General features: G+C 46.0%; 1 protein-coding gene across 6 annotated transcripts; it reads right to left on the bottom strand.

Annotated features, from left to right (window-relative positions):
- Nucleotides 1-235: 235 nt before the first annotated feature.
- On the bottom strand, nt 236-20,769 carry LOC148529663 (uncharacterized). 6 transcript variants are annotated; one of them, XM_088468418.1, is made up of 7 exons: nt 20,066-20,238; nt 19,834-19,936; nt 19,680-19,756; nt 19,291-19,324; nt 7,350-7,409; nt 5,660-5,842; nt 236-2,177 (listed from the first exon to the last, which is right to left on the bottom strand). In XM_088468418.1, the coding sequence occupies exons 3-7, from the start codon at nt 19,740-19,742 to the stop codon at nt 1,993-1,995; spliced, it is 525 nt and encodes a 174-aa protein (XP_088324544.1). In that variant the 5' UTR covers nt 19,743-19,756; nt 19,834-19,936; nt 20,066-20,238; the 3' UTR covers nt 236-1,992. The 6 variants fall into 6 exon arrangements, with proteins under 6 accessions (XP_088324544.1, XP_088324546.1, XP_088324545.1 ...); XM_088468420.1 differs by lacking the exons at nt 19,834-19,936; nt 20,066-20,238 and adding an exon at nt 20,699-20,769; XM_088468419.1 differs by lacking the exons at nt 19,834-19,936; nt 20,066-20,238 and adding an exon at nt 20,328-20,390.
- Between the last annotated feature and the right edge of the window lie 2,342 nt (nt 20,770-23,111).

The following is a 23,111-nucleotide window of genomic DNA, read 5'->3' as shown; positions in this document are numbered from 1 at the left end:
TATGCTATATGTTAGGGATGTGCAGGCTCGCATAGGTTCGAGTTTGCACGTTGAGTTCGGATTTTTCCCTCCAAAAAAACGGAACTCAGAAAGAGGCTAAACGTCATCTTACATGGACGAACATCATCATTCCTGGACAAAAGTCCAGGAATGATGATGTTCGTCCATGTAAGATGACGTTTAGCCTCTTTCTGAGTTCCGTTTTTTTGGAGGGAAAAATCCGAACTCAACGTGCAAACTCGAACCTATCCAAGCCTGCACATCCCTAACATATGTCATAGTATTTGTTCATGAGCCCACTTGTAATTGTAATACATTTACCATGAAAGACATCAAAATATTGATAGAACTGTATGTTGAAACACAACTGGTAATGTACTGCATTGCCATGAAAAGCTATGGTCATTTTTTTTTTTTAAACACATTATTTCTGCACCCTTTTTATGATGGTAGATTAGTTCCTATCTACAAAACTGCTTATCATCTGTTCCATTTGCCACTTGACAGGTTCATACATTCAGTGATTTGCATATTAATAATGTAAAAATAACCAAGAAATTGAGCTTATATTGGTTTTGCTCCTGCTTTCTTAAACATCTGCCATTAGGAAACTAGTCATTCCATCCCTACCGTATTATACTATTAATGGTTAAATGTTTGGGCAAATCTAATTGCCAACACACACATTCTCTAGCAATTGATTGTAAAATTAGATATTTCAGTCAAGCAAACAATAAACATTTACATACAAGCTTAAATATAGTAAATTGTTGAAGATAAATTTACCTTTTACAGGTATCTTGGTACAATTTTCTAAGCCAGCATTGATTTTTATTTTCTTCTCTGACTATTATGAGTTCACAGGATGGTATTCCTTTCTGAGGAGATAGAGAAATTGTGCCAGGAAGTTCTAAAATATGAAGGCACAAAGTCCTTGCATTGCACAGATATGTAGTTTGCAGCTTCTTAAGGGCAAGATGTTCACCAGTTGAGTTGTTGCAGCAATTAATTACAAAAAGCAGTTTGGTTCATTTGACATAACTGAAGATAATGGTAGCAGGGTTTAAATGTTCCAAAAATACATTAACCACAGATCTATGGAACAAGTATGAGGAGATTAAAAAACGAATAACATTTTATACTACATTGCTGACATTTTTGATCATTTACACCTGGAATCTAGATTGCCATTAAGATATACAGAAAGCTCTGTACTCTGCTCTATACAAGACCTACACTTGGGGCAGTGCCTTATATTCCTGGCTTGTATTTGGTTTTATTTTTTCTTTGTCTTTAGGGCGTAAAATGTTGCAGACTTCAAGAATACCCAGTGTTTGCCCGTTATTTCCCAAACTCTGATCCTACTTGATGACTAACGTTTTGATGGCTGTTGCAAATGCACGCTATAGGTCAGCTAGAATGTCCCATGTAAATACTAGATGAGATTTTTGAAATGCTGGTTTTATTTAACCTCTTGACTCAAATGCAGCATGCAGGAAAGGTTTACTTTGTGTTTTCCATGAGAAGCCGTCAAAGTGCTGAGAAAATGACTAGTATTCATGCACAGTGTTCAGAAGTTGAGGCCTTTTTAAACGTCTTGTACAGGTCTAAGCTGTCAGCGAGCAATCTCTGAAAACAGTTTTACAGTTCCACAACTTGTGTTTCTAGTTCATCCAGTCTGGCAGCAGTATTCACCACAAACCTTCTGTTTCTCCGACTGCATTGCTCTTGTGTAAACATTTGTTGACATGGCATGTGAAAGCAGTATACTTGTGTCGATGCCACACAAAGCCAATGAGCAGGATCGCCGCTTTGTGTTCAGCCCTCTTTTTTTATACTTTATGGACAAAAATGAGGAACAGATCCACATTTGGTGCACAAAGACCTGGGAGAAATCTCTCTTCCTTGTTTATCTCCATCCGTTTCAGCATTTAATACCAAAGAGCATACAGGTTGAGTTTAAATAGCTCCTGCTTCTCCTGTTCTTGGTCTTTAACCATGAACAGCAGTACAAGCCCAAAGCAAGATACAAAAAAAGCAACAGTAAATGACTGATGCCAAAAATGCAGTACTTAGAATAATATACTGCACAATAAGGGTCCAAAACGCAAAGAGGTATAAGACATCATGGCACTGTCCATGGTAGGAGATAAAGTTACGGAAAACCCAGACACTGCCTAAAAAAAAAAAAAAAAAAAAAAATTTAAAACAAAACATCATAATTTTGTATCTTAAAATAAGTCGTTAACTGTACTCAGTTTATTTATTTAATCATGAGACATGATTTTAAGGTTATATGAAGTAACCTACATGAGATATAGCACAGGTTCTCAAACTCGGTCCTCAGGACCCCAAACAGTGCATGTTTTCCATGTCTCCTCACATAATTGCAAGTGAAATAATTAGCTCCACCTGTGGATTTTTTAACCTGTGTCAGTGAGTGATGAATACACCTGTGCACCTGCTGGGTGACCTGGAAAATGTGACCTGTGTGGGGTCCTGAGGACCGAGTTTGAGAACCACTGAGATATAGGGTAGGGGGACCCAGCCTATGAAGCAGTAGGTGAAGAGGGACAGAAGTGTATCTGGTTGAGGAAGCAGATATAGTTTATATAGTTGAGGGTCTAGGTGTTGATAGGGTGAACAAACATGAAGAGGTAAGTTTTGAGGGAACATTTGAAGAAGTGTCGGTCAGGAGAGTCTTCAAGGACAAGGCAATGATTTTCATAGGTGGGGAGCAGTGTTGGAGATGGCAGTGACTTAAGGCAATATTCAATTTGGCTGCGAAAAGCAGTTACGTCATTTTTGCATGTTTCAATTATCCCCGTATTCAATTACAAAGACTTTTCGCCAGTGTAAAAAGTATTTGTTAAAAAAATGGTGAAAAAAGTGCAGAATTGGGGTTTAGGCTTTAAAAAAAAAAAAACTTGCACCCCTGGGAGACTCCCCTAAAAGTATACGGTGTCAATTTAAAAAAAAAAAAAGGCTTCAGGACCCCCCCCAAAAAAGGTACTTTAATTTTGTGGTACAAAAAAAAGAAGAAAAATGGGGGGGGGGGTGTTTACATTAGCTAAATTAATTCAGGGAGGGTTCCCAAATACGCGGCAGGTGTTTTCTTCATTGCGGGTGGTTGCGGCAGGTGCATTTATTAAGAATTTAAAAAAAATGACTTTAGGGACTTAATAATGTGCTTGCAGCACCCATTTTCAAGTACCCCAAATTTGATGGGACAAGTTATTTTTCACCAAAAAAAAACCTAAGTACTATTCTCTATTCTTCACCCCTTCCTCCTAAGCTGCATTTATGCACCTGCCGCAGCTATTAAAAAGCCTGACTAGGGACATTTCCCGAAAATTCCCAGGATTTTTCAATACTTACCTTTCCACCTGCTCCCGTTTTTGCCGATTCCTAATTGAATACGGGGATAAAGCGGGCACGCGCCCCATAACTTTATCCCTGTCAAAACCTCCAATGTGGAGCGAAAAGTCCAGCACAGACTTTTCGCTCCAAATTGAATACCCCCCTATGAGTGTGGAATAGAGTTGAAGGAACAAGGCAGAGTGGAGTGGTCAACCTGGGGTGTATTTCATGAGTGAAGTATGGAGGGGCAGTGTTAGTAAGGGTGAGCAGCTTGGACTGCATTCTGGAAGTAACAGGGAGCCAGTAAGAGACAATGTAAGATGAGCACGTGGAGAGGTAGATTAGTTTGGCTGTAGCATTCAGGGCGGAATGTAAGGAGGATAGGCACATAAATGGAAAGCAAGGGGGAGTTGCAGCAGTAAGCAAAGACTTTATTCCTGATTCTGACTGAAAAATGGACAAAATTTTACAATGTTGCTGAGGAGAAGCTAACAGGACAGGTCCAGGATGTGAATAAGTTCAGTTTAGAAATTAGAATGGCACTGAGGCAGCATGTTTGGGGGACATGGACATAAGCGATGCTGTAGACCACAGGTTCTCAAACTCGGTCCTCAGGACCACAAACAGTGCATGTTTTCCATGTCTCCTCACAGAATCACATGTGAAATAATTAGCTCCACCTGTGGATCCTTTAAAATGTTTCAGTGAGTAATGAATACACCTGTGCACCTGCTGGGTGACTTTGAAAACGTGAACTGCGTGGGGTTCTGAGGACAGAGTTTGAGGACCACTGCTGTAGACTGTAAGGGAAGTGTGTATAGGTTCATTAGCAGGGGAAGGGCAGATAATGAGCTCCATTTTAGTTGATTTGCTAAAGAAATGTTCGGTTATCCAGTTGGTGATGATGTAACATCAGTTGGACACACAGGATTGGATACAGGAAGAGAGGTTAGGGGAAAATTAATTGTGTAAGAGTATGTGTTCACCAAGAGAAGAGTAGAGGTGTACATAGAGAAGGGTAGACGGACAAGAACAGAGCATAGGAACCCCAACAGAGATGAGATGACCAATTCAGAAGCAGGATCACTTAAGTAGTGAACTAAGAGGTATGAGATGAACGTGGAGAGGACAGTGTTGTGATGGTCAATGGAATGAAGGGTGTAAAGAAGGGGGAAAATATTTAAAAGCTGCAGAGAAGTTGAGTTTGAGAAGAGGGGAGTGGCCCTTTGACTTAATGAAAAGTAAGTAATTGGGCAGTTTTGGGTGAGTGAAGAGGGTGGAAGCCAGAATGAGGGTGAGTGGAAGGAGAGAAAGTCAGACAGTTGAAGATACGTTCTTCAAAAATTTTTGAAGCAGAGGAGCAGAGCCAGAAAAATGTAAAGGCAACCAGCGCCCCACAAACCGCTGCTTAGTCCACTCTTAGGGGCACCACGCCTCCAAGTCTTTGTGCAGAGGAGCAGAGCAGTAACTAGACTTTTTGGTGTCCTGTGCCAGAGAGAGCATTGACGCCCCCCCCACACAATTTTTAAATAGGGACATAAGTGCACCTGAAAAAGGGCCATGGCCTCATGGGGAAGAGATAGGGGCAGCCAGGAGATGCTGGGGATAAAAGAGGAGGAAGCTACAAGTGAGAATGATAATAAACAGGAAATTTGAGCGGCCCAAACAACGCCCCCTGCCCGGCGGTGCCCTGTGCCATGGTCGCACCACCCTAGTTACGGCACTGCAGAGGAGAGCAGAGAAACGGGACAGTAGTTGGAGAGGATTTTTTGAGAAAGGGGGACATAAAAGCTTATTTTAAGACTGATTGAAAAGTCACTGGTGGAAATGGAAAGATTAAAAATGTGATGAAGGTGCAGGCAAGCATTGGGGCAGAGAGAAATTTGGAGTTTGAAAGGAAGTGGGTTGTGGAGTAAAGGTGGTAGGGTACAAGGAAAAGAGGACAGTGATATCAGGAGGGAAGGAACTGTGGGTGGCTGCAAGGGAGTCAGAGAGGGTAGGTAAGGAGTTTGTTATGGATTTTTTCGGGTTTATTTAAAGTAGATGGTAAATTCTTCAGCGGTGAATGGTGTTCAGGTGACAGAGAAGAGAATTGACAGAATGGAGAAGCAGTGTATGGGACAGAGAGAAGAGGAAAGGCAGCAATTGTTTGCTATTATTTACAACACCTTTATGCAATTAATCCCATGCTATTAATGAACCCTTATATGTTGACTTCAATCATTATGTTTAAATTCATTCTGTAAATATATTAAACATTTTTATAGAAGGTTCAAAATATGACTACGGTTGTACTTACCAGTTATCAACCAACAGAACCAGAAAATGGATAGTGTGCATAAGATTAAGAAAAACAAGATTAACTTGTCACTTGAAAGCAGGATCACAAGCGAGCATCCAACTAGAAGGAAGATTATTCCTTGTACCAGCACGTAGATAGGTATGTATCTCTCCAGCTCGCACTCATCCAGGTAGAATGTCCCTGTGTGAAGGCAAGGCATTAATCCCTCTTCACATCTTGAATCTCCCCCCCCTCAAAAATAAATAAATTAAATTAGGAGTCTGCTTGCAGAAGCTGATATTAGCTATTTGATATACTTTTCCCTGTAATTACTTTATATCCTCCCAGAGGTGTCCTGTCAATCTTACCGATATGTGATAGTGCTCCAATGATACAATAGCTTGTTGATGTGACTTTGAGGTAAAGGATGTGTGCGACATAGGCCCGTATTCAATTTGAGGCAAAAAGCAGTTTTCGTGTATGTTTGGCGGAAACTTTTTCGCCGATGACGTCATTTTCAATTTGGAAGACTTTTCGCCTAGACGGAAAGTCAATGCAATGTAATGCGCAGAAAAGTTTTGCCTATGAATAGCAGGCGGAAAAAAGTGCAGAATTGGGGTTTGGGGGTGCAACGTTGTGGGAACCCCCGTGCAGCCTTCAGACAGTCCCCCAAAGATAAACTGTGTTTTAAACATTTTTAAAAATGTTTAAAAATCACTTTGAATTGCGAGAAAAAAAATATGCCCCCGGTGTTTTTTTTCATTGCAGGTGCTTGCAGCATGTGGATTTTTCACGATTTTTTAAACTTAACTTTAGCTACTTTAAAATATGCTGGCCCCCATTTTCAAGTACCCCAAATTTGCTGGGATAAGTTATTTTCTGCAAAAAAAAATCATGAACACTATTCTGCACCACTTATACAAAAACGCTATTTATCAGCTATTGAGCCAGTTTAAAAACACCAAATACCTTCAGCAAACCAAATCGGGGGGTACCATACCTAACCTCCATGTCAGAGCATCTTTTGGGGGGTGTTAGGCTGTTTTCCCCAAATCTGACAGTACTTTCCGCTTTGTTTAAGTTTCGCCGGGTCCCGTTTTCGCATACTTTCAAACTGAATATGGCGATAAAGCGGGCGCGCGCGCGATACTATTCCACCTACAAAACACATGATGTAGGCGAAAAGAGTGAGGCGGAAAAGTATCGCGGATCCGCTCAAATTGAATACGGCTCATAATTAGAGAGCAGTTATGTTATGTGATCTTTTTCAGTACTATAACAGGTAATTAGGTGGGGTCTGTCTGCCCGTAAGTTCTCATGAGCAGGGCCCTCTTTCCTCATGTGCTTCATCTTCCCTCCATTACACCATCCTCTCCTCCCCACTGCCTACAATGTCACAGATACCTTGGGCATTATGACAGCTGATGCAGCAATGTTTATAAACCATGTCCATGTTCTATACTGTAAGTGACTTTGTACTTGTTTTGTTTATACTGCTTCTGTCCATGTACTTTATAAGGAGCTGCGGAGCCCTTGTGATGCCATATAAAGGATAATAATAATAATAATAATAATAATAATAATAATAATAATAATAACTTAGCCTCTGAGTTTGCCAATAACCTGCTCTCAAATAAAATATAACTATCTGGTGGACTTAATTAACATTTTTTGTGTGTGTTTAATAGTTAGAGGAATATTAACTCACCTATGCTTATGAAAGTAATCCCTGCTATGCACAGTACAGTAGTCGCTAAACACACACCAACTGGAAGAGACATGTTAGGTGTTACTATTGAGTAGTATACATCCATATATAAACTTCTATGGATAAAAATATGCATTAAAATATTTAAAAGACTATTCAAATTACAAGATGACGACCCTGTGCTGACAATTTTCCTATAAATAAGCAGTGATTTTTTTAAATTGGGGTCATGTAGGGTCTGATTCTGAGTCACACAGACTCTCATTGGCTGCTGCACGGAGGGAGCCGGCTGGAGCTCACACATGAGCTCCGTCTTCCGGCTCCCTCCTCAGCGTGTGACAGAGCGGACGGCGCGGGAGCGGGGATACAGGTAAGTTTTTATTTTTTTATTTGTGCAAGGGCCGGGGGCACTACTGGGGGGGGGTCTGCTACTGGGGGGGGCCATACTACAGAGGGGCCTGCTACTGGGGGGGGCTATACTACTGGGGGGGCTATACTACAGAGGGGCCTGCTACTGGGGGGGGGCTATACTACTGGGGGGCCATACCACAGAGGGGCCTGCTACTGGGGGGGGGCTGCACTACTGGGGGGGTATACTACTGGGGGGGGCATACTACTGGGGGGGGCCTACTACTGGGGGGGGCCTGCTACTGGGGGGGGTCTGCTACTGGGGGGGGTCTGCTACTGGGGGGGGCCTGCTACTGGGGGGGCCTGCTACTGGGGGGGCCTGCTACTACTGGGGGGGGGGGGGGCTGCTACTGGGGCAGCCTACTACAGGGGGGGGGGCATACTACAGGGGGGGATACTGCTGGGGCAGCCTACTCCTGGGGGGGGGCCTGCTACTGGGGCAGCCTACTACTGGGGGGGCCATACTACTGGGGGGGCATGCTAATGGGGGGGCATGCTAATGGGGGGGGCCTGCTAATGGGGGGGCCTGCTAATGGGGGGGCCTGCTAATGGGGGGCATGCTAATGGGGGGCATGCTAATGGGGGGCACTGCATAGTGGACCCTACTACTAAGGGGACTGCATAGGGGGCACCACTGCTGGGGGACATTGTGTAAGGCATTGTGTAAAAGGGTCACTACTGTGGGCATTGTGTAAAAGGGGCACTACTGTGTGTCGTAACATAAATAAGAGACACTACTTTATGGTGTAATGTGAATCAGGCCCTATGTGCGGTGTAATGCTAATAAGATTGTGCACTGTGACTCCTAGGGCCGTAGCCCACTTTGTAAACAAGTACTGTGACTCTGCTGGCCGTACCCCACTGGGTGGGTGCACTACTTTTCATTTCTGCCACTGCTGTGTGGCAATGTGTCATAGATGTGCTTTATACTGTGGTGTCTGTGTCGTTGTGCCGCTGCTTTGTCGCTTAGTAACCAGTCAGCTCACTGCAACCTTTGGCCAATAATGTTGAAAACAATATTATAAGCTGTGATATGGTCTAAATTGACTGGAAATTAATGTTATTGAGGTTAATAATACTCTAGGAAGAAAAAAAAGACCAATTTATGTGATTTTAGCTTTTTTTGTCAATTTTTGTAAAAAAATCCAAATCCAAAGCCAAAGCCAGTCACCGCAGTTTGGCAAATCCAAATCCAAAGCCGGACGACGAATTAGAACCAAATCCAAATCCGGCAAAAATGGTCCGGCGCACATCCCTAATGTAGACATTGCAGTATTTTATTAAAAGTGAAGACTAAGGGCCTGATTCATTACGGATCGCAACTGATATCGTACTTGCAATTACACACGCAATCTGACTGCTAAGATATGATAATGATTGCGATCGTTATGCCATAACCCCCAAATGGTACTTCCTGTCAATGACTCTGCGATCGCATTCTCGATCACAGTAGAGTCTTCGCGCACTGCGATGCATACGCAAGCGCAGAACGCAACAATTGCGTGCCTAATCACACTAGCAATCCTTGCTCAATCAGGCCCTAAATTCAGTCCAATAACCTGCACATATTATATTTGTAATATTATTATATCATCCTTACTCAGCTGATGTCCAGTATGATCTGAAGGGGAAACCACAAAAAAGACCAGCAAATATGTTGATGAAATCTACACTCACTGGCCACTGTATTAGGCACACATACTGGGTATTCACTGGGGAATTAGATGCTAATTGTCATTTCCTAGCAGGAGGTCTGATGAATAGAAAGACCTGTGAACACCAGCAAAGCATTTTTTGCGGCAGGACACAGCACAGTGTCGGTCATATGCAGCCTACCCTGTGTTCCAACTCCACTGCTAAGTGGCGCTAATTACAAACCACCGCTTTGGATACGATCCAGTCTCCCAGCGAGAGAAAGAGCCGGACTGGTCCTCCACGTGTGCCCTGCCACTACCACCACACTTTCCAACTTGGTGCTGTGTTACCATATACTCTCCCCGCAGAGAGATGAAGGCGGGGATCGAGAGGTCCATTCAGCACTTAACCCTGGCGGTCCCCTTCTGAAACGACGGTGAAAAGGAACCGGGCATTTCACCATCTGGACAGCTATACGGAAGACGCAGTTACCCACCGAATGGGCTAAGAGTGTTGTCTATCACAGGGTCTGATACTAACAACCAGATACTGCTTTCCAGCAGTACAATAGGCAAGTACAATGGCTTCTTCCCCCCTTTTTTTGTATCAAATGGTGCTGCAATATTCACAGGGGTATTCAATATGGAGCGAAAACTCAGTTTTTGCGATGTTTTCGCACCGATGACGTCATTTTCGGAGGTTTAGGTTTTACACCGTATTCAATTTCAAAGACTTTTCGCAGGTTCGAAAAGTCTTTGAAAAAAAAACAAAACGGGGATAACTTTCACCACTGAATAGGTGGTGAAAAAAAGTGCAGAATTGGGGTTTAGGGGTGCAGGCTTTAAAAAAATAGCCTGCACCCTTCAGAATGACCCCTTGAAATGATCTGTGTCAAAAAAAAAATTGGGTCACCACAAAAAAAGCACTTTGAATTTGGGGGTCAAAAAAAAAAAAATGTTGGGGGACAAAGTTAAAAAATAGCGAACTTGACTCTGGGGGGGGGGGTCCCCAAGTATGCCCCAGGTGTTTTTTTCATTGCAGCTGCTTGCGGCAGGTGGGTTTTTCACGATTTTTTCAAGTCACTTTAGCAACTTTAAAATATGCTGACCCCATTTTCAAGTACCCCAAATTTGCTGGGCATAGTTATTTCCCCCCCCAAAAAAAATTCTAAATGCTCTTCTGCATCACTTTCTTCAAAGTCGCATTTATGCACTTGCCGCGGCTATTAGAAACCCAGACTTCCTTCAGTAGTTAAAAATGGGGGTACCCATAGTGATCCCGCATGTCGACACATAGTTAGGGGGGTCCCTAGAATATTTCCCAAAAATTCCTGTTTTTGTTGAACCTGTAAAAAAAAAAAAAAGGTCCCCCCCCCCCCAAAAGCCAAAGCAGCCCCAGGCTTGCCAGCCAGTGGTGGTTTCTAAAAATACGGGGAACAAAATGTGCAGGATCCCACCGTATTTTAGAAACCAACACCAGGCTTGAGGGACTAGTGCCGGTTTTAAATATAGGGGGCAAAAAAGACGTGGGGTTCCCCCTATATTTAAGACCAGCACCAGACCCAACCGACCGGGGTGTAATGCCACAGCCCGGGGATCCAATCACCGGGGCTCCAGGTCCAAAGCATTACACCCCAAGCCGGTCAGCGCAAGCCGGTGATCTCGGGGGAGTCTGGGGTCCCCCATTCACACATACTTTTGGGGGGGGGGACCTTATGTCATTAATTTTATAAATTTTTACTACTTATTTACTACGGGAATTTTAGGGAAATATTCTAGGGGCAATTTAAACAATACCGATATAGTTAATCATTTGATTGTTTAAATCGTGCTTTTTTGCCCCCTCAAATGACCAAACGATGCGTATGCACGGATGGTTGATATCGATCATCTCCCATGCATGCAGGCCAACCTGGTCGATATCGACCAGGTTAGCCCAATTACTATAGGGACCCTTGATCGTTGATCAAAGGTCTTTATAGTAGTTGGGGGAATGGTGCATGTGCTGGATGTTCGATAACGATCATCCAGCACATGTAGGACGATCAGACAACGATACCTGATCGTTGTCTGATCTGACTGTGTGTAGGGTCCATTACACTGTTGCTGTGGACATTTTATTTTAATATATTTTTTCTTTTTTTTACCAATATCTCTCATATAGATTTGTATGTGGATTATGTTTAACAATAGATGTGGTGTATAGCTACATGTATTTTAGAAGTACAAGTGTCAGAATACAATTATATGGGCTCTGACAGTATGTGCTATTGGTATTAAGGGGCATAAACACACCATTCCCCAACACAATAAAAAATTCCCCAAATCATCGCGCCGCCACCAGCCTGAACAGTTAAGACAAGTAAGGTTGGAACCATGGAATCATTTTGTTTATGCCAAATCCTAACAGTTGATCCTAGTTCCCCTTCAGCTAAAGGACCTGGACGTGATGTCGAGTAAGGAGGGAAGTTCGATTCCATGCACTTACAGTACTGTTATGTTGTCTCAAATGTAGTATCCTGTCACAAACAGTGCAAACTTGTACCCTCGCGGGCTCGCTTCACACTCCATGCTTCGGGCGTGGTGGCTCGCTCCTGTCCACATCGCTCACCACAGTTTACAATTCCCAATAAATATTCACGTGCATAGTAACTGATGTCAGGTTCCTTTAGCTGAAGGGCATCGAGCCGCAACCAAATCCTAACCCTACCATCTGCATGTTGCAGCAGAAATCAAACTTCAGACCAGGAGAGGTTTTCCCAATCTTCAGCTGTCCAGTTTTGGTGAGCCTATGCCCACTGTAGTCTCATTTTCCTGTTTTTATTTGAACTAGTGGAACTTGGTGTAGTCTTCTGCTGCTGTAGCCCATTCATGGGCCTGATTCATTACAGATTGCAACTGTGATTGCGCACGCAATCGGATGGTTGTTGCATTCTGCGCATGCGCAAACACTCCACTGCGATCGGGACTATGATAGCAGTCACTACGACCTATCGCAGAGTGATCAACAGGAAGTATTGTTGGGGTGGTGACCGTGCATTTGAATGCCGTTGCAGGGGAGTGCATAAATCATCCACTGCAATTACTTACGCAGCCTGAGTAATCATAGCGTGAGATGAAGTTAGCAATTCCTGAGTAAGGTCAGAGCTTGTGCAAGTGTGCGTGAGGCTGTGATGGTACTCTAAGTTACAGATGCTTTCACAGTGTTGCTAAGGATTACGAATGTGTGTAAGGTAAAGTGGGCGTCCTTATGTAGTGCTGCGATGGCATAGCAATCGCAATGGATTATCATATCATCGCAGTGAGACTGCAGCGTAATCGCTATTGCAATCACAGCTGCAATCCGCAATGAATCATGCCCCATATCACCTAATAATGTGGTCACTGAGTGTATATTCAGGAGAAATATATAGCTGCATACAAGCTTATCAGCAAGAAAAATATTTAGTTTTGTGCACTGCTTAGCAAATTAGTTCCAACATTATTAGAGTTTCTGTTCCATGAAATATGTTAGCCTTGATTCATATAGTGCAGACATGCTCAGCAGCTCTTTACCCAAAAGGAGACAAATTAAACATATCCTGATAACAGTGCAGATATTAACCAGAGACCCTGCTTACTACAGCTTACAGTTATAGGGCTAGCAAAGAAAATTAGTATAAGGGGACGGGAATCATTTGTAAAATTTTTCTTACTAATTTTAAATTCAATTAATTTGTTAAACCACAGTGAAACTACAAAATAACTTGAATTGTAATGAAACCTTAAAGTATAATTTTTAATATATGAAAATTGAAATGTAATGTTCAGCCTTGTCTGCAGGTCTATGGGGGAAATCAGTAAAGCCACAGGATTTTAGCTCCATGGATAAGTTTCCAGAGAAAGTCATTTACTACCCGTGGTAAGACCACGACTAGCCCCAAGGGGTGCACTTAACATGGATTTCTGCTCTCACCCTCCGGAGGTGCGAACAGAGGGCCTGATTCAGAGCTGAACTCTCTGACCAGAGCGCTCGCTCTGAATCAGGGCCCTCCTACCTTTTTTTGGAGCGTCCTCATGGACTATATGGCTATAGCGAGCGTCCATGATGATGGTCGCAATGGTCTTGACCATCGGGCTTGCGACGGAGACCCTGCGGTAGGGTCTCGCTGCTGCAAGCCCTGGAGTGATTTTGGCTCTATCAGAGCCAAAATCACTCCCACTGACATCACTAATGAGGTCAGTGGGGCCGGCTTGAGACGGTAGGCATTCCCATGGGAACGCCTCCGTCTGGCAGGCATGCCCCCGGCACGCCCACCAAAGGGGGTGTGCTGTCAATCAATATCGACAGCACGCCCCCTTTGGTGCGAGACCCGATGGAGAGCCCGTCGCTCGCCGGGTCTCGCGCATGGGCACGACGGAGCTCCCTCCGTCGTGCGCATGCGCAGTGGGGGGGGGGGGGACATCGACCCGCTTGCGAGCGTACTGCCGCTCACGAGCGGGTCTGAATGACCCCCAGATATCCACCTAAAGAAGTGCTTACAGGCAAGTTGCGGGCTTACCCTCGGCAGTAATTGCATAGTTCTGTGCACTTTACCTGTTAGCTATTGCTTACTGCACATTGGCCATTGGCTTATCGCAGGAGATAATTGAATAGCTTCAGGGACTTAACCCGGGAGCTAGAACACTGCAATAAGTCCAGCAGCTAAGTAAATTTACCCCTGTGTGCACATCTATATCTTACTCCATGAATGAAATAGCAGTCAGACTTGAAACATTTCAGTTATATCTGCTGTCATCTGCCATTATCCTGTGAGTAGGTGTATGGTATGGGTTTTCTTTTACCCAATAGCCTAAGGCAGAGGTTCCCAAATGCGGTCCTCAAGGCTCCCCAACAGTTCAGGTTTTAGAGATATCCATGGTTAAGCACAGGTGGCTAAATCAAATTGACTGAATGAAATCACCTGTGCTCAACCATGGATATCTCTAAAACCTGCACTGTTGGGGAGCATTGAGGACCGTGATTGGGAACCTCTGGCCTAAGGTGTTGGAACCGTGGACAGTCACCTTTCATACCTTGTATCTCGCAGGGGCATGCTAATGCAGAGCATGTGCTCCTGCTGACCAGAGAGAGCTTAGGGCCTGATTCAGAGCCGGACGCTATTTGCGCTCACTTGTTCAGAAAAAGGGGCTGGCTATTTAAATGAACCGTTCGCTCTTTGCGGTCTGTTCATGCCTCTATGTCTGAACGAGCGAACAAAACATGCGAACGTTATTTTGAAAAAAACGCCCCCTGGCCGCTCGCATCATACGTCCGCTATTTATTAGATTAATCGAATACATCGGACGGCGTATGAACTGCTGGCTATTCTTGTGGTTGGTTTTTCCTACCACAATCATGCGAGCAGTTCTGACTATAAAACAACCAAGTGACGTGGTCGATGACGCTGCTTTGTTAATTATGCACACATTTAAAACGCCCGTTTTGGCCGTTTGGCACGCCTGCGTTCGGATCTCCACTCCCCGTTTTCAAGCACCTTCCCCTGTTACCACCCACAAACGCCTCATTCTGTCAGTCAAAATAGCAGGCATTCGCTATTTAGCGAGCACACGATTTTCGGCCGCACTGACTGGTTCGCGCATGTGTATTAAAATCCGTACGCATGCGCAGTTGTGCGAACATCGGTAGGAACGAACGAGCGGCCGCTTACGAGCGGCTCTGAATCAGGCCCTTAGCTAATACAGCAAGAGACTCAGGTAAGGAGACATGTTGGAATACTGTGGTTATGGATGTAGTGATTGAGACACATGATCTCACAAATGTTTTGGAAGTGTACTGTGCAGTGACAGAGGTGGCTATTCAGATGCACGGAGATGCAATGTCTTATGAATGTTATGGGAGTGTCACATACAGATGTTTCCTCCACCACTGTTTGGCCTAGCCCCGTACGAGTTTACCTATGCCGAGCATCTTTTCATGCATCTTTTTCCCCACAAATGCATCTTATTCGCGATAGATGAGGAATGACATATATGTAACTTGATGCAAACGCAAGGGCTTAATCACTTACATACTCTGACGGCGAATCATGCCTAGCATGGGGCAGGTGCTAGATTTAATGGTAGCCTCTAAAGACACACTAAGCCGGATTGTTGCACCTAAAGACACACAAAGTCGGCATCTCAATCCAAACACATTGAGATGCCTGGCTGTACACCAGGGGAAGGGCTTTTACTAGCATTAGCATAAAGTCAGAGATGCGGCTACAGCAAAAGACGCTAAAGTAGCAGCTGACTAATTAGAATCAGCCCCATTGTCTGAAAATTCCATAGGTATAAATGTAGCCACATTTGTACAGCACAGAGGGCCTGATTCTGACCCGCTCGCGAGCGGGTCGATGGTGCCCAAGTGCGCATGCGCACAACAGAGGGAGCCCCGTCGTGCGCATGCGCGAGACCCGGTTCGGGCTCTCGCACCAAAGGGGGCATGCTGTCGATGGGGAGTGACAGCACGCCCCCTTTGGTGGGCGTGCAGCGGGCATGGCTGACAGACGGAGGCGTTCCCACTAGTGATGTCAGTGGGAGTGATTTTGGCTCTGATAGAGCCAAAACCACTCCAGGGCTTGCGGCCACGAGACCCTACCGCAAGGGTCTCGTCGCAAGCCTGATGGTCGCGATGGTCTTGACCATCGTGTCCAAGAGGCCGCTCCATTTTTAGGTAGGAGGGCACTGATTCAGAGCGAGCGCTCTGGTCAGAGCGTCCGGCTCTGAATCAGGCCCAGAGTTCTATACTTGTGGTCTGTAGTGTTCACTCTAGCTCCGGCGGCAGGCAGGGCGCCGGTGCTAGAGAGGGCACTTCCGCGCGTGCCCCCAAAATGTGAGTGTGGTCATTGAAAAGGGGGCGTGTCTATAAGACGCGTCACCTTTTCGACACTCTTGGGGGCATGCCCGGCACTTACAGACACACCAGGCATGCGCACATTCACCGGCCGTGACTGGGACAGCGCACATTTCCCCACCCACGGGACACTGTGACCCGCGGGTGAAGACGGAAACCCGCAGGCTGTTTTAGTGGTGTGCTGCATGATGAGGGCAGAGCGCTTTTTGCACTCCAGAAGGAGGGCAGGGCACAGCACCCCGCTAAAACAGCCTAGCGGGAATGCTAGTCTGTGAGTGAGGTGGTTTTTACTTTACTGATGTGCCCATTATCTAACACAGCTCTATCACACACTGGGCCTGATTCAGAGATGGGCGCAACACCAAAATATACGCAGTGTAGCAATGCTTTGATACTGCACGTGCACAAACATGTCACAACTCCCTTACTACACACGCGGGAAACCAAGAGTCCTATGCCGTTTGCAATTGTATACGGCATCGCTAACACTTGGGAAGGGGTTTATGATCTCTGGGTGTTTCAGGGTGGAGACTGGGAGGTGACCTAAAGTGATTGCAAAAAGGGGACGTGTCATGGGCAAGTCACGGGTGTGTCTGGTGATGCTGATGCATTCCCAATCACAAATCCACAGCTTCAGAGGCCATGTTTAGTTGGATTAGAGGAGAGTAGATAGAATAGACCCTAGGTTACCGCAAATATCAGTCATGCGACCGATGTTGTGTTGATGTTGGAGTGTTTACATCCCCATCAGGGCCGGATTAAGGCATGAGGGGTCCCCGGGGCAACTAAGATGTGGTGGCCCCATCCAAGCCACACAGCACCTGTGCCTTCCACCCCCTCCCAAGCCAAGCCAAACGGCGCCTGTGCCTTCCACCCCCCCCCCCCCCAAGCCACACGGCGCCTGTGCCTTCCATCCCCCCCCCCAAGCCACATGGCGCCTGGGCCTTCCATCCCCCCCAAGCCACACGTAACCTGTGCCTTCCATCCCCCCCCCCCCCAAGCCACACACCGCCTGTGCTTTCCATTTCCACTGCACCCCCTGCAGCCACACGGCGCCCGTGCCTTCCATTTCCCCCCGCACCCACATGGCGCCCGTGCCTTCCATTTCCCCCCGCACCCACACGGCACCTGTGCCTTCCATTTTCCCCGCAGCCACACGGCGCCTGTGCCTTCCATTTCCCCCGCAGCCACACGGCGCCTGTGCCTTCCATTTCCCCCGCACCCACTCGGCGCCTGTGCCTTCCATTTCCCCCGCACCCACTCGGCGCCTGTGCCTTCCATTTCCCCCGCACCCACTCGGCGCCTGTGCCTTCCATTTCCCCCCGCACCCACTCGGCGCCTGTGCCTTCCATTTCCCCCGCACCCACTCGGCGCCTGTGCCTTCCATTTCCCCCGCACCCACTCGGCGCCTGTGCCTTCCATTTCCCCCGCACCCACTCGGCGCCTGTGCCTTCCATTTCCCCCGCACCCACTCGGCGCCTGTGCCTTCCATTTCCCCCGCACCCACTCGGCGCCTGTGCCTTCCATTTCCCCCGCACCCACTCGGCGCCTGTGCCTTCCATTTCCCCCGCACCCACTCGGCGCCTGTGCCTTCCATTTCCCCCGCACCCACTCGGCGCCTGTGCCTTCCATTTCCCCCGCACCCACTCGGCGCCTGTGCCTTCCATTTCCCCCGCACCCACTCGGCGCCTGTGCCTTCCTTTTCCCCCACAGCCGCACAGCGCTGTTACAAAGGGGTCTATTTACTAAGCAGTTTTAGGAAACAGAGTGAAAAGTGATAAGAAAGTGATTAGGTGCCAGCCAATCAGCTCCCAACTGTCATTTTTCAAACACAGGCTGTGAGATGGCAGTTGGGAGCTGATTGGCTGGCACCTTATCACTTTCTTATCACTCTGTTTCCTAACACTGCTTAGTAAATACACCCCTAAGTCTGGTCCCGCACGCCTCTCTTACCTTAAGTGTCCCCGCTGGCGGAGCTGCTCCTGGGTTCCCTCCTCAGCATCATGGACATGTGTCACATGACACTGATGAGGGGATTCGGGAGCCAGCCCGCTCAGAGTCTGACAGTGCTGTCGCATGCAATAGAACATCCGCGGCTTCTGAGCCCAACCCCCATCCAGGAACAGGTTCCGCTGGACACCTGTGCTGAACAGGGTCAGATCGACCCTGTGTGGGGGCTCCTTTATGTGTTGATGCTCAGGGACGACCGCCCCTAGCGCCCCCAAACCCCCCCCCCCCCTTAATCCAGCCCTGATCCCCATTAGAAATGCACAGACCATAGAGCCTGGAAGTGTGCGTCTCACTGCTCGTACAAAGTGAAAGCTGAGATTACAATTTGCATATTCCCATAACTGCTATTGCAAGAGCGGTTGTGAGTGTGGCTGATTTACCAACTATCTCTGAATCAGGTCTATTGCTCTAGATACAGATGTGTCCTGCTAAATCTTTGCTGCATATGCAGCAAATCACATGGCGCACGGTGTGTGCCCGCAAGTGGATACACGCACTGCATTCGCACTCACGCTGCCATAGGAATGCATGGTGCGATCGCAGTGCATGCCGTAGCATAGTGTATGCTGCTGCAGGTAATCACACGGTGTGATGCGTGTGCACGTTTGCAGCGCGATCGGCAAAGATGTAGCAGGACAAATCTGTAGCCATATTTCTCCCTTAAAAACAATTTAACCCACAGTTCATGCACAGTGGAATGAATTTTGCCTTTTCACTAGTTTATCCCTGGGAAATGCCTCATTTTGCTAAACATCAACTCATATCTACTTAATCATTAACAGTACTTACACTTCAATCAGCAGTCATCATTGCATAATCAAAAATGATAATCAAAACCATTATTTACTTTATAAACTACTTATTCTTTACTAATAACTAATACACTGGACAACTCACTTTAGTTACTATAACAGAAAATAGGACCCCCTCCCCTCTGAACTGAAGGGCTGAAAGAAAGGTATGCAGGCCTATGATCAGACTTCATTATAGCAAAATATTAAAGTTCACTTACCAGTGTAGAGATCTGGCTTGCAGCATAGTTTGTTCTAGAAGGAAATATAAAAGACGTTAGACTACTGTGTTGTAGTGCTGGGAGCCTGTGTTCTGCAGGCGCTGGTGAGCTGCAACTTTGTGAATCATCTTTCATCCTAAAAGCAACAGCTGTGTAGCTGAAGTCAGTCGGTGGGGACTACCTGCATTCCACCACCTTCAGGTGACTGTCTGACACTTGGCATTCAGTCTACACCTGCGAGAAACAACGTAGCAAGCAGCAGCTATGGCAGACGGCCATTATTTATCATCTGAGAGCGCTGCTCAAGCTAAGGACACCTGTTGCTTGCTAAGTGTGTGTTTGCTGCCAGCGTATCTTTTGCTTGGTCCTGAGGGCCTGCAATATCTTACCCCTGCCATTGGTGACTGAGTAGAGGGTAAAGACGTCTGATGAACCAGGTTATGTTTTTTCATAAGTTAGAAATAATCTAGGAAAAGGAAAACATGGAGACAAAGTTATTATAGTGACCCTGAGAACATCGGATCAGACAAGCAGAAATGTTACCTTTTGAAGATGTGGAAAATCAAAATAAAACAACAGGTTCATGTTGGTAATGAAATGTGGGGATTGGGGTATAAATGAAGTGTGCTATGAACTGGGTCTTGTCCTATGGAAGAAAATAACACACCTTGACTCATCTATACACCCCAAATCTCTCCCACTACATAGTGTACTATATATAAAACATTTCTCTCTGCAAGCTTTTCCCTTCATCTCTCTGTCTGTATTATCTCACTTTCTCATTTAATTGTTATCCTCTTAGCATCCCCCTTTTTTATGCTCCCAACACTCAGTGTTATGTTCGGCAACCCTCATCCCCTTCCTGTCTCCTTCCTTCTGTTCAGTCACTTGTAGAAAATAATTTGCAGCTGAGGTTCCTTCTGCGATTTCAAAAGGTGTAAGTCCTGCCCCCGTGCTTGCCCTCACAAGCAGTGCTCCCCTCCCTCTACAATCCCATTCCCACCAGCCGTCCTCTCCCACCCCTGGAATCGAAGTACCGTGCGTTGAAATGTCTTCTTCCATAGCAACAGCAGAGAGAATGAGCTGAACAGCAGAGCTACACCTACCTCCCTCTCAATATATCACCCTCCCTCTATAGGAGACTTTCTCTTTATCTCTCCATCTGTCTATGTTTGCATCATGTCTACCTTCTTTCCTTTTTCCCCTGCATACAGTATGTACCTGTTCCTGCATACTGCAGTTATACAGTACACACAATAAACGTATAGTCTTCCCTGCATCCTGTCTTTCTCTATGTGACCCTCTCCTGTTAGTATGATACTTTCCATCCTCTGTAACTGACTGCCAGACACTAGTCCTTGTAAATTATTCTGACACATTGTATGTAAAACAAGAAAGAGGTACTCACCCTACCTAGGCACAGTCATAAAACTGTCAGTCTGCGCACAAAGTGGCACATTTGCCTTTTTTGAGTCATCCGCACCTTTTATGAGTACAGAGATCATACAGTAGTTGCACAATCCCAAGTCACATTTCCTGCTGAAATGAGGAAACCTTATTAACCCCTTATGTTATAGCTGCAGGAAAAGGCTATAGCTCTGGTGATAAATTACAAATGATGCTCCTGATATAGTAAATACTGCTAATTACCTTTATGAATATGTGTAAAGCAAAATGAGTGCCCCAGGTACACATCACGCCATGAGCGGGATCGGTATGAAATACCGCCGGCCCTCTGGCCGGCAGTTCGAATCCAGGCAGTGGCAGGCCGACAGAAGCAGAGATCCCGGCAGCGGAAGCTCGACAGCGCTGGAATTTCCGATCGTCCTTATGTAAGTAAAAACTAACCTAACCCCTTAACCCTAACTCTCCTTAGGGGTGCCTAACCCTAACCTCCCCCCCAGGTGCCTAAACCTAATCCGCCCTCTAGGTGCCTAACCCTAATCCCCCCCCTTCCCCGCTACCTAACCCTAACCCTCCCGGGGGGGTGCCTAACTCTAAGTCTCCACCGGGAGTGCCTAACCCTCCCCCCCGTGGCTGTCCGCTCGCGGCGCCCGGCATCCCTTCGATCGGGATGCCGGGCACCGGTCTCCCGGCGTGGGGATAATGACATTTATCTCTCGCCGGGATAAAGCAGTCGGGAAGCCGGCTGTCGGGATTAAGACAGCCGGTTTCCCGATTGCATCCCCCATGTGCACTCCCTTACAAAGCCCTCACCCAATTCTCTCCCATTTACATCTCTGACCTTATCTCCCTTCACATTCCCGTCCGCCCATTTTGCTCCATAAATGCATGCCTCCCCCACCTCCTGTCTCCAAGATTTCCCCTGTGCTGCTCCCTACCTCTGGAACTCTCTCCCTATCAGACTCTCCACCTTTCTACTAAACTTGAAACAGGATCTCAAACCCACTTCTTCATCAAACTCTCATCCTATCCCACTGTTCCTTGCTCCTTCCTCACTGTCTACCCCATCTGTGTCACCCCTGTCTGTCTGCCCTTCGCCTTTAGAATGTAAGCCCTCATGAGCAGGGCTCTCTTGCTTCTTGTGCCTCTCCTTTCCCTTATATTATCATATAATCCCTACAACAACACCTGACCCTTGGTTGCTGCCACCTTGATGTTTATTCGAGTGTTATGATCGTAGTTTTAGCACTATTTATAAACCATGTCGTACTGCATTGTTTTTGTACTGTAGGTCACTGTTTTCTTTTTTTACTCATTTCTAAGGCGCTGTGGAACCCTTGTGGCGCCATGAAAATAAAGCATAATAATAATGAACAAATGTAAAGTGAGGGATGGTTCCCTGCATGTTATATGAAGAGTTTAAAAAGGATAGCTAATGCTGGTGGATGTCCATGGAGCCTTTAACATGTCTAGTTTGGAGATTTATAATTCAGGACATACATTTTAGGGGCTTCAGAGCTGAAACGATAAGGCCAGTTTGGGAGAAAATTGCTAAATAAAATAAGTAGTTTTTTGTTTGTCTTAACAAATGTCAGTATGGAACAGCCTGTGTGCTGCTTGGGCCAAGGGCAAAGTCACTGGGCTAGTTTCCAATTTAGCCACATGTGCTTGGATCATTCAGTGTGTCTGAGGCCTGTTAGTAAAGGCAGAGGATGACATACATACATATCGTTAGTGGACATTTTCCATGTATGTTTTTTAACATGGCTAAAATGAACCGATTGGCTTGTCATAGGGCACCATGCTGGTGATAGTTCCAGCTTAGGGACTTGTTTTCAGAGCAGGTTGAGCTCCAAGGCATACTGAAATTAGTGTGGCTCTAAACTGTCTTGAATGACTCTACATCAGATTTTCTCTCACTATTTTTCTCCAGGACTCTCTCTGACAACATTTTTTTTACATGATCCCAACAATACACAGATCAATCTTTTCTAGCAGCTTTAAGAGGGCACCTGTGTGATGGTTTGAGAGGCCGCAGGAAATTGAAGTGGCCAGGCAAAATTAAGGCTTGGGTATTGCCCAGTGTCCCCCGACAGGATTGTAGAGCTTTTGGCTGCGTAAGTGCCCTGTCACAGTGAAAAATTTTAATGGAATACCTCTGTCCTCCTGACATCTGGGTAGAAACAGGTGGACAGATTGGGAGTAATACACAGTTGTCTGGTGATTGTTAAGACCTACTTCGGACAATAATCAGTCCGCTCCCCATTTGCTGGGGCACACTATTGTATGCCACTGGGGTGCTAGCAGATGATATAGGGAGGGTATTTTGTTTAAGGACACAGATTCTCGCAGTTGATTATAAAATTGTGTTCAAATAATTAATAATAAATAACTAGCATTTGTCCGCAGCTTCGCTG

Source organism: Taudactylus pleione, unplaced genomic scaffold (genome assembly GCF_031769625.1).
Source record: "Taudactylus pleione unplaced genomic scaffold, aTauple2 ptg000085l, whole genome shotgun sequence".
Taxonomy (NCBI): domain Eukaryota; kingdom Metazoa; phylum Chordata; class Amphibia; order Anura; family Myobatrachidae; genus Taudactylus; species Taudactylus pleione.
Note: the sequence above shows the minus strand (reverse complement) of the source record. Positions and strands in the feature narration are given on the sequence as shown.